Raw genomic sequence first — 15,830 nt, forward strand, 5'->3', positions numbered from 1 at the left:
TCATTGTTCTTACCTGATTTACAACATGAAGGCAAAATTAAAGCGAACTAGATGGTTTAATATTTCCAGCAACATTCGGAATTACTTCGAACTTCAGTTTCTCAATTTAACGTTTCTGCCCATATGAATTATGTACAGTTCATTGGCTTTTATAAAAATACGAAATACTTTAATTTCTCCCATTTCACGTTTTTACCCACATGATTCATGCACGATTAATCGGACTAAAAAATGCCTAGTCACTTTCGTTATGGTTATGATTCCTTCATGCAGATATTCGTTATGTACATCAAATGGTTCAAATGGCTCTGAGCACTATGCGACTTAACTTCTGAGGTCATCAGTCGCCTAGAACTTAGAACTAATTAAACCTAACTAACCTAAGGACATCACACACATCCATGCCCGAGGCGGGATTCGAACCTGCGACCGTAGCGGTCGCTCGGTTCCAGACTGTAGCGCCTAAAACCGCACGGCCACTCCGACCGGCTATGTACATGAAACACACAATAGTATCCCACATTCTTTGGATTGCAGCTTAATAATTAATTATTTCACGTTTCTATTCACACGATTTATGCAGGATTCATCGGATTTTTTTTTTTTTTAAATGACTAAAAACTTTTTTTTTACTTTCGTTATGGTTCCTTCGTTCAGACATTCATTATGTTCCTTAAACACACAATACCATCCCAAATTGTTGGGATTACAGCTTAATAATTAATTCAACTGGGATGAGCGTAACAGATAACTCCTGCCACTTCGTTTGTACACATGTATTTACATTTAGCTTTGACGTTATCGGTACAACCGCAAAGATCGATTTACGCACTCATGTAGTCGATTTAGGTTATTTACGTCATGATGACGTAGTGTTACGTCACTATGACGTAGGTTCTCCTCACGTAGCGTGAGATGAATGCTACCCCTCTGACAACCATGCCTCCATCCTTGCTACCCTCCCTGTTTACCTTTTCCTGTTGCTTGATAACCTCCGTTGTAACTAAATCCACTTTCCCTTCTTCCCTTTTTTCCCCTCTCTCCTCCCTGATGAAGGAACAAAGTTCCGAAAGCTAGGAACGTAAATTTTCTGCTCTGTTTTGTGTCATCTATCGGCTGTACTGAGCTGACCTAAGTACTGGCCAGCCCCTCTATCTCTTTGTTACAGTGTTCTATTTGTGCTTTTACCAGTGGGGGCGGATGTCTTAGGGGGTTAGTATAATCATATATATTACTTGCTTGGACCGTGGCGTTATCGGTATCCATCATGGATATGGTTAATCAGTTATTTATAAATAGATGTTAATGCCGAAACTCATTATTCACGCGTATGCACTATCAGAAAAGGCATCCCTTGTTATATCTTTAAAAGTACATTATAGGTAAGCTTATTTACAAAATCATCTACATACAGGTATACGAGGGGAATTCAAAAAGTAAAGGCACATTTCTGAAAAGCTGTACTTATTCTGACGATAGAAAACTGAAACATGCGTTATTTTTCTACGTAACCTCCCTGGACTTCAATGCAGTTTTCCCGACGTTTTACGAGTTTTTTTTATTTCATCAGAAAATACGCTTATCGGTTGCATCTGTAACCAATTTTGCACCGCAACAATGATGTCTTCATCACTTTCACATCTTATCTTCTTCCCTGTAGTGCTTCCGTTAAGGGTCCAAACATGTGAAAATCGCTTCGAGCCACGTCTGGACTGTATGGTGGATGTTCCAGAACCTCCAATCTCAGCTCCTTTATTGCGTCGGCTGTCCGTTTGGTAGAACGATGGGCGAGCGTTATCTTGCTGCAGGATGACACCTCTTCACAGTTTTCCACGACGTTTGGATCTGATTGCAGGTTTTAGTTTCGTACGCAACTCATCACGTCCACCATACAATACAGACCCGGCTCTGAAGACTCGTTTACGCTGAGGCGACGTCTTGCGACATTGTGGCATGCTACGGAAATGTGGCGTGCGTCGTCTTGTCGTTTAGTTCCAAATGTTTTGAAATGCTTAACTGCTGCATAACACTTTTTCAATATTAATAAGCAAACATATTAATACCGAGCGATGTGGCGCAGTGGCTAGCACACTGGACTCGCATTTGGGAGGACGACGGTTCAATCCCGCGTCCGGCCATCCCGATTTAGGTTTTCCGTGATTTCCCTAAATCACTCCAGGCAAATGCCGGGGTGGCTCCTTTGAAAGGGCACGGCCGACTTCCTTCCCCGTCCTTCCCTAATCCGATGAGACCGATGACCTCGCTGTCTGGTCTCCTTCCCCAAACAACCCAAACCCAACATATTAATAGTATTAATAGTAAACTTTCAGTGTTCGGCTCCACAAATTTAAATTATGTGTAAAGTTTTACTCGAGTGCTTGGGAAATAAACATTCCAGGTTGGGATGCATAAACTAAAACCAGAGGAGGGGATGGTCTGATGCAGAGGGGTGGGGGAGGGGGGGGGAATCCCCCCCTGCAAATCGCACACTGCTTTGTTAGTATTGGTTTCACATCTTTACACTGAATAATCTGTCACGTGAAAACTGTTGTAACGTCATTAGTTAATAATAAAATGAGCTGTAGCTGAATTGCCAGGGGTAGGCCGTTAGACAGTGTAGAGTAGGCGCACGCACGTCGGCGGTGGTCTGCACGATGAAGTGCTTGTGGTGGCCGCCCCAGCAGACGGAGAGCACCACCTGGCTCTCCTCGTGGCGCACCGTCTCTCGCACCAGGAAGTCGCCCTCGTGTGTCAGCAGGCGCACCACCTCGTCGCGCGGCAGCACCCCGTGGAACCACTCCTCCTCCTGCAGCGGCCGCGCGCTCTGCACCAGCTGCAACAGGACGGCCCGCGTGCAGTCTGCTGTCACTGGCCTCGGAGGGCGTGTCGGCTGTCGTAGCTATAGGCGCGACACTACGGGCTAGTTCACCGATTATCACTATGGTTCAATTCTTTTATCTTGGCGGCTCGCGCATGCCCGCCGAGACGCGGGAGATTGCTGCGTTGCCAGTTGTACGCGCCAAGAGAAGCAGCGCCATAGTATAGCATAGTGCGCAAGCTTAACGTTTAGGGGGGAACGCGCAGTTCATGAAGTAGAGCCACCTCGGCCGCATTAACCCTTTCGCTTCTACAGAGACGTGCTCCCCGCACTCCACGCTGTGCGCGATTTTGTCACTCCACTGCTCGCCTGTGCTGACACAAAAACTATTTGGCCCAAAATTAGATTTTTACACATCTTCCTGACTGATACCTGCCCCCCCCCCCCCCCCCCCATAAATGACTTAATTTTGTTTCGATGTTCAACGCAGTTATTATGCAGCATTAAATATAGTAAACCATTGCACGAAATTTTGAAAGAGTTTGCAGAGCTAAAAGTCCTTAGAGTATACTTTCCGTATGGTCGATTTTAGTTGCCACAATGTTGAGAATGAAATGTGGACAAGACACCTAAATTTCATACAAAATTAAATGAGATATTGTTATACAGTAAATTTTATATGAAATTTAGGTATCTTGTCCACATTTCATTCTCAACAATGTGGCAACTAAAATCGACCATACGGAAAGTATACTCTATGGACTTTTACCTCTGCAAACTCTTCAAAATTTCGTGCAATGGTTTACTACATTTAATGCTGCATAATAACTGGGTTGAACATCGAAAGAAAATTAAGTCCTTTATGGGGGGAAGGTATCTGTCAAGAGATGTGTAAAAATCAAATTTTTGGGCCAAATAGTTTTTATGAAATCGAACGATAAAGTGTGTCACAGCAGTGGGAACACCATGTGTCTGCACAGCCCAGCAGTGCAGTAATGACGAAATCGCGCACAGCGCGGAATGCGGGGAGCACGTGTCTGCAGCAGCGAAAGGGTTAATGAAGAGACAAACCACTAGAAATTTCAAAAAATTGCATTCAAATGAATAAAATTCGTGAAGTGAGACACTTCGATATTGTTTTTAAATAAAGAAAAAATTTAACACCGCACAAGGTTTGTACTCTTTACCCTTCACTTACTAACCCAACGCCTTAACCGTTACGCTAACGCAACTCATCCTGCAATGTAACTCCATAAGGATTCTATCAGGTCAAGCAAAAGTCTGACAAACACTTAGTATGACCATGAATTACTCACACTTCGTCGAAGTACAATAGGAAATAAACAATTACCGCTGTTCTTTATTGTGAAAAAGCAGTTCGTGAAATTGATACAAATACCTTTCCTCGCTATCGCCTGAATTAGAAGTCTTATTGCTTGTTTGGTTTAATTAATTAATAGAATATGAAGCAATTGGTATAAAGAATGCTTTTTCCAAACTTTCTATAAAACAAAGTTTGCTATCAAGACATTGCTTTTGTTCTATTACCGTACTTTATTTATGACTGAACGTTTCTAAAACTGAAGACACTCGTCCGTGCTCTGCTCTGCAGTCGAGATCTGGCAACGTCGTTCTCTGTTCATTGGCTGACTGTGTTTTGTGACATCAGATGCGCAGAACGAACCTAAACTCGGCCGCCAACATAAATGACCCGCACTTTAGTGCTATCTGTAACTGACAAGGGAACTTCCCCATTCGCACCACCCTCAGATTTAGTTATAAGTTGGCACAGTGGATAGGCCTTGAAAAACTGAACACAGATCAATCGAGAAAACGGGAAGAAGTTGTGTGGAACTATGAAAAAAATAAGCAAAATATACAAACTGAGTAGTCCATGCGCAACATAGGTAACATCAAGGATAGTGTGAGCTCAGGAGTGCCGTGGTCCCGTGGTTAGCGTGAGCTGCTGTGGAACAAGAGGTCGTTGGTTCAAGTCTTCCCTCGAGTGAAAAGTTTACATTCTTTACTTTCGCAAAGTTATGATCTGTCCGTTCGTTCACTGACGTCTCTGTTCACTGTAATAAGTTTGGTGTCTGTGTTTTGCGACCGCACCGCAAAACCGTGCGATTAGTAGACGAAAGGACGTGCCTCTCCAATGGGAACCGAAAACATTTGATCGCAAGGTCATACGTCAACCGATTCCTCCACAGGAAGACACGTCTGATATATTCTATACGACACTGGTGACGGCATGTGCGTCACATGAAAGGTATATGTAGTCGACCCACCTAACTTGTACACTTGGCGAATGGGTAAAAAGATTCTTCTACCTTGCCCGATTTTGGTTTTCTTGTGGATGTGATAATCACTCCCAAAAAAGTGATGAAAACATAAAAAATTAAATTTTTCACTCGAGGGAATACTTTTTTTTTTTAATAAAATTCATGAAGTAAGACACTTCGATATTGCTTTTAAATAAAGAAAATACTAGCACCTAACAAGGTTTGAACTCAGAACCTTTTGCTTAGCAGCCAAACAGCTTTTTTTTCGCTTTTTCTTTTATTTCGTCTTAACCACTTTTTTTCTACATTAATTAAAATAACAAAATACGTACGTAACACAAATGGGCATTTGTTTTATTTATTTTTTTTTTAGCCAGCTATCCTAGCCACTTTTTTTTAACAAAAAAAGGAAAAGGGATTTTGGAAGTTTAATTTTTCTGCTTTATTTTTATTTTCATTTTATTTTATGTTTATACAAATGGATAAAAGGAAAGCCGTTCCTCTTCGGCTACATAAACAGAATAATAGCAAGTCGTCCCGTTACGACAAAGGATGCTCGATACTATAGCCCGCTGCGAATTTCTCGATGCTGTGTTGTTTCCTTTGTTTGTTCAATCTCAAAAAAAAAAAAAAAGGAACTGGGAAGAGGTGCTATGGTTGTCTTCTCATGTCATCGATAATCCAGCTGCGAGGCGGATTATGGAATGCGCTCCAAAGAAAATTAGAAAAATATTCCAAATGAAAGTAAACTTTTCACACAAAGGAAGACTTGAACCAAGGACCTCTCGTTAAGCAGCTGCTCACATACTTGAACCAAGGACCTCTAGTTCCGCAGCTGCTCACGCTAACCACGGGACTACGCCACTCCTGAGCTCACCCTATCCTTGATGTTGCCTATCTTGCACATGGACTACTCACTTTGTATATTTTGCTTATTTTTTTCATAGTTCCACACAACTTCCTCCTGTTTTCTCGATTGATCTGTTTTCAGTTTTTCAAGGTCTATCAACTGTGCCAACTTGTAACTAAATCTGAGGGGGGTGCGATGGGGAGGTTCACTTGTGAGCAAAATGGGCTTACCCTATCTCTTCTTACGCTATTCCTGACACAAACATTATTTCTTATGATCTCTTCTCTTTAGTAGCAAAACTGATAGTCAGATGAGATACAAAGGACGACTAAAAAGTTCTCGGCCGACCTACGAAATAGTTTGTCCTAGCTGAATGTCAATTAAGCAACTAATGTTTCATTCCTCGGATAGATCACATACAAAAGTTTTCATTAACATCCTTTTTTGTTTCAGATATTGGAGTCTGAAGTGTCCGAGGCGTACATATTTTGGAAAATGAATAAAGAGAGCAAAGTGTGTGGTCATCCGATACCTGCAGAGAAAGGGCACGTGTGCGCAGGAGATCAGTAATGACACAGTGGAAACATTAAGAGAGGATTCTCCTTCCTATTCCACTGTGAAGAAGTGGGTGGCAGAATTTGGGCAGGGGCAACACGTCTGTCCGGGATGCGCCTCACTGTGGAAGACAGTAATAGCCAGTGCAGAAGGAAACGTCACCGCAGTTCGAGATACCGTCGAGGCAGGCAGGCACGTGAAATAGTGCTGCATCGGTGAGAGAGCAGACGCTCCTTCAGGAATGTGTCGGACACGTCGTAAGAGTTGTTTTTTTATGCGCACCGGGTCTCGAGTCGATAGGTCCTGAGAATGTTGACGGCAGAAAATGAACTCCAGAAATGAGTCGAGTCCACCAAAAACATGACCCTTTTTGAGGCAGACTCTGTGACGTTTCCCAAACGTTTTGTGACAGTGTATGAAGCACGGGTTCACCACTTTCAACCTGAATCTGAGGTTCAATCGAAACCGGGGAAACACCCCTCCTCACCCACCCCAAGAAGTTTACGTCAGTCACATCACCGGTGAGGTGATAAGTCTTGAGATTCGAGGGGTGTTATCCGGGCTGAATACCTCGAAAAAGGTGGTACAGTGTACGGAGCATATTATGCTGCTCGACGGACGCATCTGAGGGAGGCTACCGAAGTGAAATGCGTCGGGATTTTGACAAAATGAGTGCTCTTTCACGAGAAGATGGGCGACTCGCCCACGCACACATCTGTCACTGCGATGTCTGCCGCTGTGTCCTGTCGGTCTGAACTGTTTCGGCGCCCACCTTATTCGTTCGATCTGATTCCCTCTGACTTTTGTTCCTTCTCTAAGCTCAAGAAACATCTAGCTGCAACCGATTCTCAATCAAACGATTATGTCACGGCTGCAACAGATGCCTTTTTTGCCACGCATGAAGAAGCACTCTACAAGGGGGATATAACGCGTCTGTAGTGTCGATGGCAAAAGTGTGGGGCCCTAAAAGGGACTACACTGAAAATAGCCATAAATGTTTACACTACTGACAATGTTTTCAGGTGGCCTAAGAACTTTAAGTAGCTAATTCATTATCCATGTAATATTTGTCTAAACTTTATTCTTCACTGTATAGTTTAACAACTCCTGATGACAATAGTACATTTGGTTATTATGAAAACATTTTATTCGAGGAAATTTTTGTGATTTACTATACCTGCAAACTTTGTGTAAGTCTAATTTCAATACCGCAAAAAATTGTTTGTTCGTTCCGAGAGTTACGTAGCCCCATTAAAAGCTGTCATTTTCCTCTTTTCAACAAACACCATCCTTCTTGTGAAAAGATAATATTTCGAAACTTATTCCTACTCAAATTTATCACATTCTAGAAAGATGAAGCTTTAAACACAATTATTTCCAAAATTCATTGCTGCAGTTTTCGTGTTTCCAAAAATGTATAAGTTCACTAAAATACATTCGTAGTTTGTTAATTATTCAGATTAGGAGAATTCACTTTCGACAAACTTTATGATGAACTTTGGCAATCCACACTCACAGTAAACTGCTCTCCCGTAAACAGTACCAATAATGCTGGGACATTACGATTGCACGGGTACTAGTTAAGCAAACTTACTTCAGTGCCTGTTGTATCTTTGTCCCTTCCGGCTTTCCAGTCTTTTACATCAGTATGTAAAATGGAATAGGTTACTATTTTACTGCTTTGTAATTTTCTGTAATACGTGTGTCTACAAATAGGCATCTCAAGACAGAGCCTCAGGCGGTCCACGTATGTTAGTCAAAAGATACACATTTATGTAAAGTTTATATTAAACCGTATAATTAACATGTGTCAGTCTGGTGAATTTTCCAGTGAGTCTCCAGCAAGTACAGTTATTACTAAGCTGCGCAAAGATACAGACGTTCTTCAGTTTGCAAAGCTCGCTGTCAACCTAAACAGAGTGGACATAAATGTAAAGAGAACCGAAAACCATATTCTACAATGTTGTGTAAATTATTTAGGAACAATTCACCAAACACAGAAGTAAATTAAATTAGAAACTCTACAGGGCTTATGAGGCAGAAGTATATCAACCAGGTCAGTAAGTTACTAATGAAGGGAGAAAATCAAATTTTACGGCTCGAGAAGATAGGTGACGTTATTTCACCGATAACAAAGTCGAGCTTACAATTGGTTCGCCTCTTACTTTAAGAACAGAAAGCAGAAGGTAATTCTCCGCAATATTGAGAGTGATAGTGATGTTCAGTCCCAATGGGGCACTGTTAAGTGGGGCGTTCCCCAAGGGTCGGTGCTGGGGCCACTGCTGTTTCTTATTTATATAAATGATATGCCTTCTAGTATTACAGGTGATTCAAAAATGTTTTTATTTGCTGATGACACCAGCTTGGTAGTGAAGGATCTTGTGTGTAATACTGAAACAGTATCAAATAATGTAGTTCATGAAATAAGTTCGTGGCCTGTGGAAAATAATTTGATGCTAAATCACAGTAAGACTCAGTTTTTACAGTTTCTAACTCACAATTCAACAAGAACCGATATTTTGATCAGACAGAATGGGCATATTATAAGCGAGACGGAACAGTTCAAGTTCCTAGGCGTTCGGACAGACAGTAAGCTGTTCAGAAACTAAATGCTGCTTTATTTGCCATTAGAACAGTGTCTGAAATAAGTGACAGTTCAACACGAAAAGTAGTTACTTCGCATATTTTCATACGCTCATGTCATATGGTATCATTTTTTGGGGTAATTCTTCTGATTCAAAAAGGGTATTTTTGGCTCAAAAACGGGCTGTTCGAGCTACGTGGGTGTAAGTTCGAGAACCTCTTGTCGACCCCTATTCAATAGCCTGGGAATTCTGACATTGCCCTCACATTATATATTTTGTTTAATGCCGTTTGTTGTTAGCAATATTAGCTTATTCCCAACAGTTAGCAGCTTTCACTCAGTTAATACTAGGCAGAAATCAAATCTGCATGTGGAATGCACTTTCTTGACTCTTGTGCAGAAAGGAGTGCAGTATTCTGCTGCATCCATTTTCAATAAGCTACCACAAGAACTCAAAAATCTTAGCAGTAGCCCAAACTCTTTTAAGTCTAAATTGAAGAATGAATTTTATCCGTAGTGGATGCTGTCGAACTCCGTGACTGTTCCTTTATGGGGTTGAAGAAAAATATCCGCTACTAGTCACAATAAAAGGTTGTTTATTCGTCACACGACCGGTTTCGGGCTTGCGCCCATCTTCAGGTGTTTATACATTCGTTTACATGTTTGTACTGTTGGAGATCACTGTATAAATACAAAAATTATTTGCTGGTGACTACACAAATACAAGTGGGACAATTGTAAGTGGTAAGGCAGCATTTGATGAAAATATATCTGTACTTATAAACACCTGAAGATGGGCGCAAGCCCGAAACCGGTCGTGTGACGAATAAACAACCTTTTATTGTGACTGGTAGCGAATATTTTTCTTCAATCCCTAAACTGAAGAGTTTGCTCATGGCTCACTCCTTCTGTTCTGTCGAGGAGCTCCTGGAAGAGCTAGAAAATTAAGCAAATTCGAGTGGTACATTGTTGATTTTCTTTATTTAAACTTAAGACTTATCGCCTGAATATGATTTTTATATTTCATTTTATCTGTTTCTACTGTGTTGTTGTGTTGTTGTTGTGGTCTTCAGTACTGAGACCGGTTTGATGCAGCTGTCCATGCTACTCTATCCTGTGCAAGCTTCTTCATCTCACAGTACTTACTGCAACCTACATCCTTTTGAATCTGCTTAGTGTATTCATCTCTTGGTCTCCCTCTACGATTATTACCCTCCACACTGCCCTCAAATACTAAATTGGTGATCCCTCGATGCCTCAGAACATGTCCTACCAACCGATCCCTTCTTCTAGTCAAGTTGTGCCACAAGCTCCTCTTCTCCCCAATTCTATTCAACACCTCCTAATTAGTTATGTGATCTACCCATCCAATCTTCAGCATTCTTCTGTAGCACCACATTTCGAAAGCTTCTATTCTCTTCTTATCTAAACTATTTATCTTCCACGTTTCACTTCCATACATGGCTACACTCCATACAAATACTTTCAGAAACGACTTCCTGACACTTAAATCTATACTCGATGTTAACAAATTTCTCTTCTTCAGAAACGCTTTCCTTGCCATTGCCAGTCTACATTTTATATCCTCTCTACTTCGACCATCATCAGTTATTTTGCTCCCCAAATAGCAAAACTCCTTTACTACTTTAAGTGTGTCATTTCCTAATCTAATTCCCTCACCATCACCCGACTTAATTCGACTACATTCCATTATCCTCGTTTTGCTTTTGTTGATGTTCATCTTATACCCTCCTTTCAAGACACTGTCCATTCCGTTCAACTGCTCTTCCAAGTCCTTTACTGTCTCTGACGGCAAACCTGCAAGTTTTTACTTCTTCTCCATGGATTTTAATAACTACTCCGAATTTTTCTTTTGTTTCCTTCACTGCTTGCTCAGTATACAGATTGAATAACATCAGGGAGAGGCTACAACCCTGTCTCACTCCGTTCGCAACCGCTGCTTCCCTTTCATGTCCCTCGACTCTTATAACTGCCATCTGGTTTCTGTACAAATTGTAAATAGACTTTCGCTCCCTGTATTTTACCCCTGCCACCTTTAGAATTTGAAAGAGAGTATTCCAGTCAACATTGTCAAAGGCTTTCTCTAAGTCTACAAATGCTAGAAACGTAGGTTTGCCTTTTCTTAATGTAGCTTCTAAGATAAGTCGGAAGATTAGTATTGCCTCACGTGTTCTAAAATTTCTGCGGAATCCAAACTGATCTTCCCCGAGGTTGACTTCTACCAGTTTTTCCATTCGTCGGTAAAGAATTCGCGTTAGTATTTTGCAGCCGTGACTTATTAAACTGATAGTTCGGTAATTTTCACATCTGTCAACACCTGCTTTCTTTGGGATTGGGATTATTATATTCTTCTTGAAGTCTGAGGATATTTCGCCTGTCTCATACATCTTGCTCACCAGATGGTAGAGTTTTGTCAGGACTGGCTCTCGCAAGGCCGTTAGTAGTTCTAATGGAATGTTGTTTGCTCCAGCGGCCTTGTTTTGACTCTGGTCTTTCAATGCTCTGTCAAACTCTTCGCGCAGTATCGTTTCTCCCATTCAGGCAATATTATATATAAATATACAGACAGGACCGAAATATCGATCTCTCTACCGTAACCAATAGAGGCAAATACACTATTCAAGTTCCGTTACATATATCTTGAGTCGTAATGTTACAACGGGAGAAAATCAAATTTTATGGCTCGAGAAGATACGTGACGTTATTTCACCGATAACAAAGTCGGGCCAAATTTACAAAAGAACTCGGCAGTAGGAGCCCACACTGTACCTCCTCCGGGCCACATACTCGCGCCCATTCGGTCGGTCCTAAACCTGTCGTGTCCTCTGCCGAGTCGACCGGCCCACGAGTACCGCAACCGGTCCTCGATGTTCTGGACACTGCCACTGTGGCAGGTCGAAATCTGGGCCGGTCCCACTCGTATCCTGTCGGCGAGAGATCTGGGAATCTCGCCGGGCACGAGAGTACCTCGACACGGGACAGGCAGTGCGCCGCGTGTGGACGAGTATCGTCCTGTCGAAAAAACGCACCGCGACACTGTCGCACGAGAGGTATACTGCATTCAAACATTATGAATCACCTCGAAGGGAACGATCTATTGATACGTAATCAGCACGGTATCAGAAAACATCGTTCTTGTGCAACGCAGCTGGCTCTTTATTCGCACGAAGTAATGGCCGCTATCGACAGGGGATCTCAAGTTGATTCCGTATTTCTAGATTTCCGGAAAGCTTTTGACACCGTTCCTCACAAGCGACTTCTAATCGAGCTGCGGGCCCACGGGGTATCGTCTCAGTTGTGCGACTGGATTCGTGATTTCCTGTCAGGAAGGTCGCAGTTCGCAGTAATGGACGGCAAATCATCGAGTAAAACTGAACTGACATCAGGTGTTCCCCAGGGAAGCGTCCTGGGACCTCTGCTGTTCCTGATCTATATGAATGACCTGGGTGACAATCTGAGCAGTTCTCTTAGGTTGTTCGCAGATGATGCTGTAATTTACCGTCTAGTAAGGTCATCCGAAGACCAGTATCAGTTGCAAAGCGATTTAGAAAATAACGCTAAATAACGAAAAGTGTGAGGTGATCCACATGAGTTCCAAAAGAAATCCGTCGGAATTCGATTACTCGATAAATAGTACAATTCTCGAGGCTGTCAATTCGACTAAGTACCTGGGTGTTAAAATTACGAACAACTTCAGTTGGAAAGACCACATAGATAATATTGTGGGGAAGGCGAGCCAAAGGTTGCGTTTCATTGGCAGGACACTTAGAAGAAGCGACAAGTCCACTAAAGAGACAGCTTACACTACACTCGTTCGTCTGTTAGAATATTGCTGCGCGGTGTGGGATCCTTACCAGGTGGGATTGACGGAGGACATCGAAAGGGTGCAAAAAAGGGCAGCTCGTTTTGTATTATCACGTAATAGGGGAGAGAGTGTGACAGATATTATACGCGAGTTGGGATGGAAGTCATTAAAGCAAAGACGTTTTTCGTCGCGGCGAGATCTATTTACGAAATTTCAGTCACCAACTTTCTCTTCCGAATGCGAAAATATTTTGTTGAGCCCAACCTACATAGGTACGAATGATCATCAAAACAAAATAAGAGAAATCAGAGCTCGAACAGAAAGGTTTAGGTGTTCGTTTTGCCCGCGCCCTGTTGGGGAGTGGAATGGTAGAGAGATAGTATGATTGTGGTTCGATGAACCCTCTGCCAAGCACTTAAATGTGTAGTGCAGAGTAATCATGTAGATGTAGATTTTGTCATTTTCAGCAACTGTTTTTGAAGAATGCCAACGTGAAAAAGTAGCACACTAGTTGCATTACAAATTGTAATTTAATGCAATTGGTGTACTACTTTTTCACACAGGAAATCTTGTTATTTCATTCACCCCAGCCGGCCCTCTGTCCCCCCTTAGTGCAACTGGAGTAGTACTTTTGTGCCACCTACACGTGCTTCACACAGTCAAGAAAGACTGCATGTGATTAACGCTCAAAAACTAGCAAGACTCCTTCACACAGTGAAAGTAAAATTATGTTCTATTACAACTCTACCGTCTTCGTTCGTCGTCGGCGTTGTCGCTGTTGCCGCGAGCCACCGTTATACCGAGTGGATAGGCGCGCCCATCTTAGAGCACGAGATATGGTAACCTCAAGTCATTGACAACACACAACGGTCACGGTAGCACCTGATTCCAGAATAGTTACGATCTACGAACTACCCCCTCTTGACCAGGTTCCCAAAACTTAACTCGTAACGAGATCCCTTCGAAGCAATTTGTCATAACGATCGTCTATAAAGGCTTCGTACAACGATAAGAAATGTTACAGTTCATGGAATAATAGCAGATACGACCAAACTGTCTTGTTTCTTCTGTTTTACTTAACATAACTTTGTTCACTGTTTTATTTCGCATTCACCACTCATTCACCGAAACCCTTTGATGAACAGTTTTGGTTGCTTGACACCAACAGTCAATGATAATAGTACAGTTTTTCTCCTTTTCATAAACTGAAGCCCGCTCTCCGCGACATAATTAAAAAAAAAAAAACGGTCTCAATACCGCGTCCCTCGTGAGATGCATATAGATTTATCCCGGAATTGACCGCCCCGTAGGTGTAATCAATTTAATGACCACACTTCGCTATCCGTGATTTCGTGCAACTAAATGTCCATTTGTTACTCTGATTATATACCGTAGTTATTTAAAACTAGCCCCTATATTTTTTCACTACGCACAATTAGCACTTCTTTACTTGTTTATTTCTAAGAGTAAACAAAACAAAAAAAATGACGCCGTATCATCGGCTTCGTCGATATAAAGCAAAACACCTCAATATGCCTAATTTTACCTTTTCTTACAGGATCGGCTTCCTTACTCATTAATTTACTACATATTATTTCCAATAACACTAAACAGGTTATATTTTAATTGTATTCAAAAGCATGTTATTAATATTATTATTATTATTATTATTATGACCGACCAAATCGTAACAAGTCGTGCGGCGTGCGGTTTTAACGATAGCTTTACACTCACCCCGCCTTTATTCAGGCAGTATGATATATAAATAAGTATACAGACAGCACCGAAAGATCGATCTCTCTACCGTAACCAATACAGGCAAATACGCTATTCACGTTCCATTACATCTATCTTCACTCGTAATGTTTCACAACTTCAAATACTTACAGAAAATTGCGAAAAAAATATAGTAGAAAATAAAAATATCGATGGTACCATTTTGATATCGATATATCGGTGAAAATAACATCGATATGTCCGTATTTTATCAATGTGTCCCGACGGGTTGCCTCTCGCACGAAAGTATCGTGTCGGCATTTTTCGACACGGCAGCGGTCGTCGAGAGATGGCACACGACACTGTGAGCTCTCGGTGTGAAGTCGAGGTAGTGCCACTGCCGGAAACTGTCAGGTCTGTCCCCAGGAGAAGGCGCGGACGTCACCTCCGTCCCAGTGGCAGTGTCCGGGAGATCGAGGGCCGCCGGCTCGCCCCTGGCAGCTCCACCACACCGTTGTCAACTGGACCGTGCCTGCACTTTTATAAGTGGGCTCATACTGCTAAGTTGTAATCACTGAAATAACATCACAACCCTCTCAGCACATCAAGTCTCATTTCATTTCCTCTTTCCCTTCTGGCTGATTCACTTTTCTGTCACACAGTCTATTTCCTTCATTCTAACTAACAATCTGTATATTGCAATGTAGTCCCTTGACACCAGCTGGTGGAGCCTATGCACTTCAACCAGTAGTAAGTGATTGCTTATTATTTCACCAATTTTAATTTTTTTCCCTTATAATTAAATTTTCCTTAAGACATTTTGCTGCATGAACTACGCAATTCCGATGCCCTCCCCCAATACAAACGTTAATCCATAACTTCAGCTTAATTTCCCCTTCTTACAAGGGAAGCTCCCCATCGCATCCCCCTAAGATTTAGTTAAAAGTTGGCACAGTGGGTAGGCCTTGAAAAGCTGAACACAGATCAATCGAGAAAACAGAAAGAAGTTGTGTGGAACTATGAAAAAAAATAAGCAAAATATACAAACTGAGTAGTCCATGTGCAAGATAGGCAACATCAAGGATAGTGTGAACTCAGGAGCGCTGTGGGCCCGTGGTTAGCGTGAGCAGCTACGGAACGAGAGGTCCTTGGTTCAAGTCTTCCCTCGACTGAAAATTTTACTTTCAATATTTTCGCAA

The 15,830-nt window shown here is 42.0% G+C and overlaps 1 protein-coding gene across 1 annotated transcript in view; it reads right to left on the reverse strand.

Annotated features, from left to right (window-relative positions):
- The window catches only part of LOC124552657 (tyrosine-protein kinase Fer-like), a 627,186-nt gene that overhangs the window by 83,220 nt on the left and 528,136 nt on the right, over window positions 1–15,830 (reverse strand). The window contains exon 8 of the mRNA XM_047126982.1: window positions 2,636–2,833. Within this exon, the coding sequence (XP_046982938.1) occupies window positions 2,636–2,833 (198 nt within the window). The remainder of the gene's footprint in view (window positions 1–2,635; window positions 2,834–15,830) is intronic.

This window comes from Schistocerca americana, chromosome 10 (genome assembly GCF_021461395.2).
Source record: "Schistocerca americana isolate TAMUIC-IGC-003095 chromosome 10, iqSchAmer2.1, whole genome shotgun sequence".
Lineage (NCBI taxonomy): Eukaryota > Metazoa > Arthropoda > Insecta > Orthoptera > Acrididae > Schistocerca > Schistocerca americana.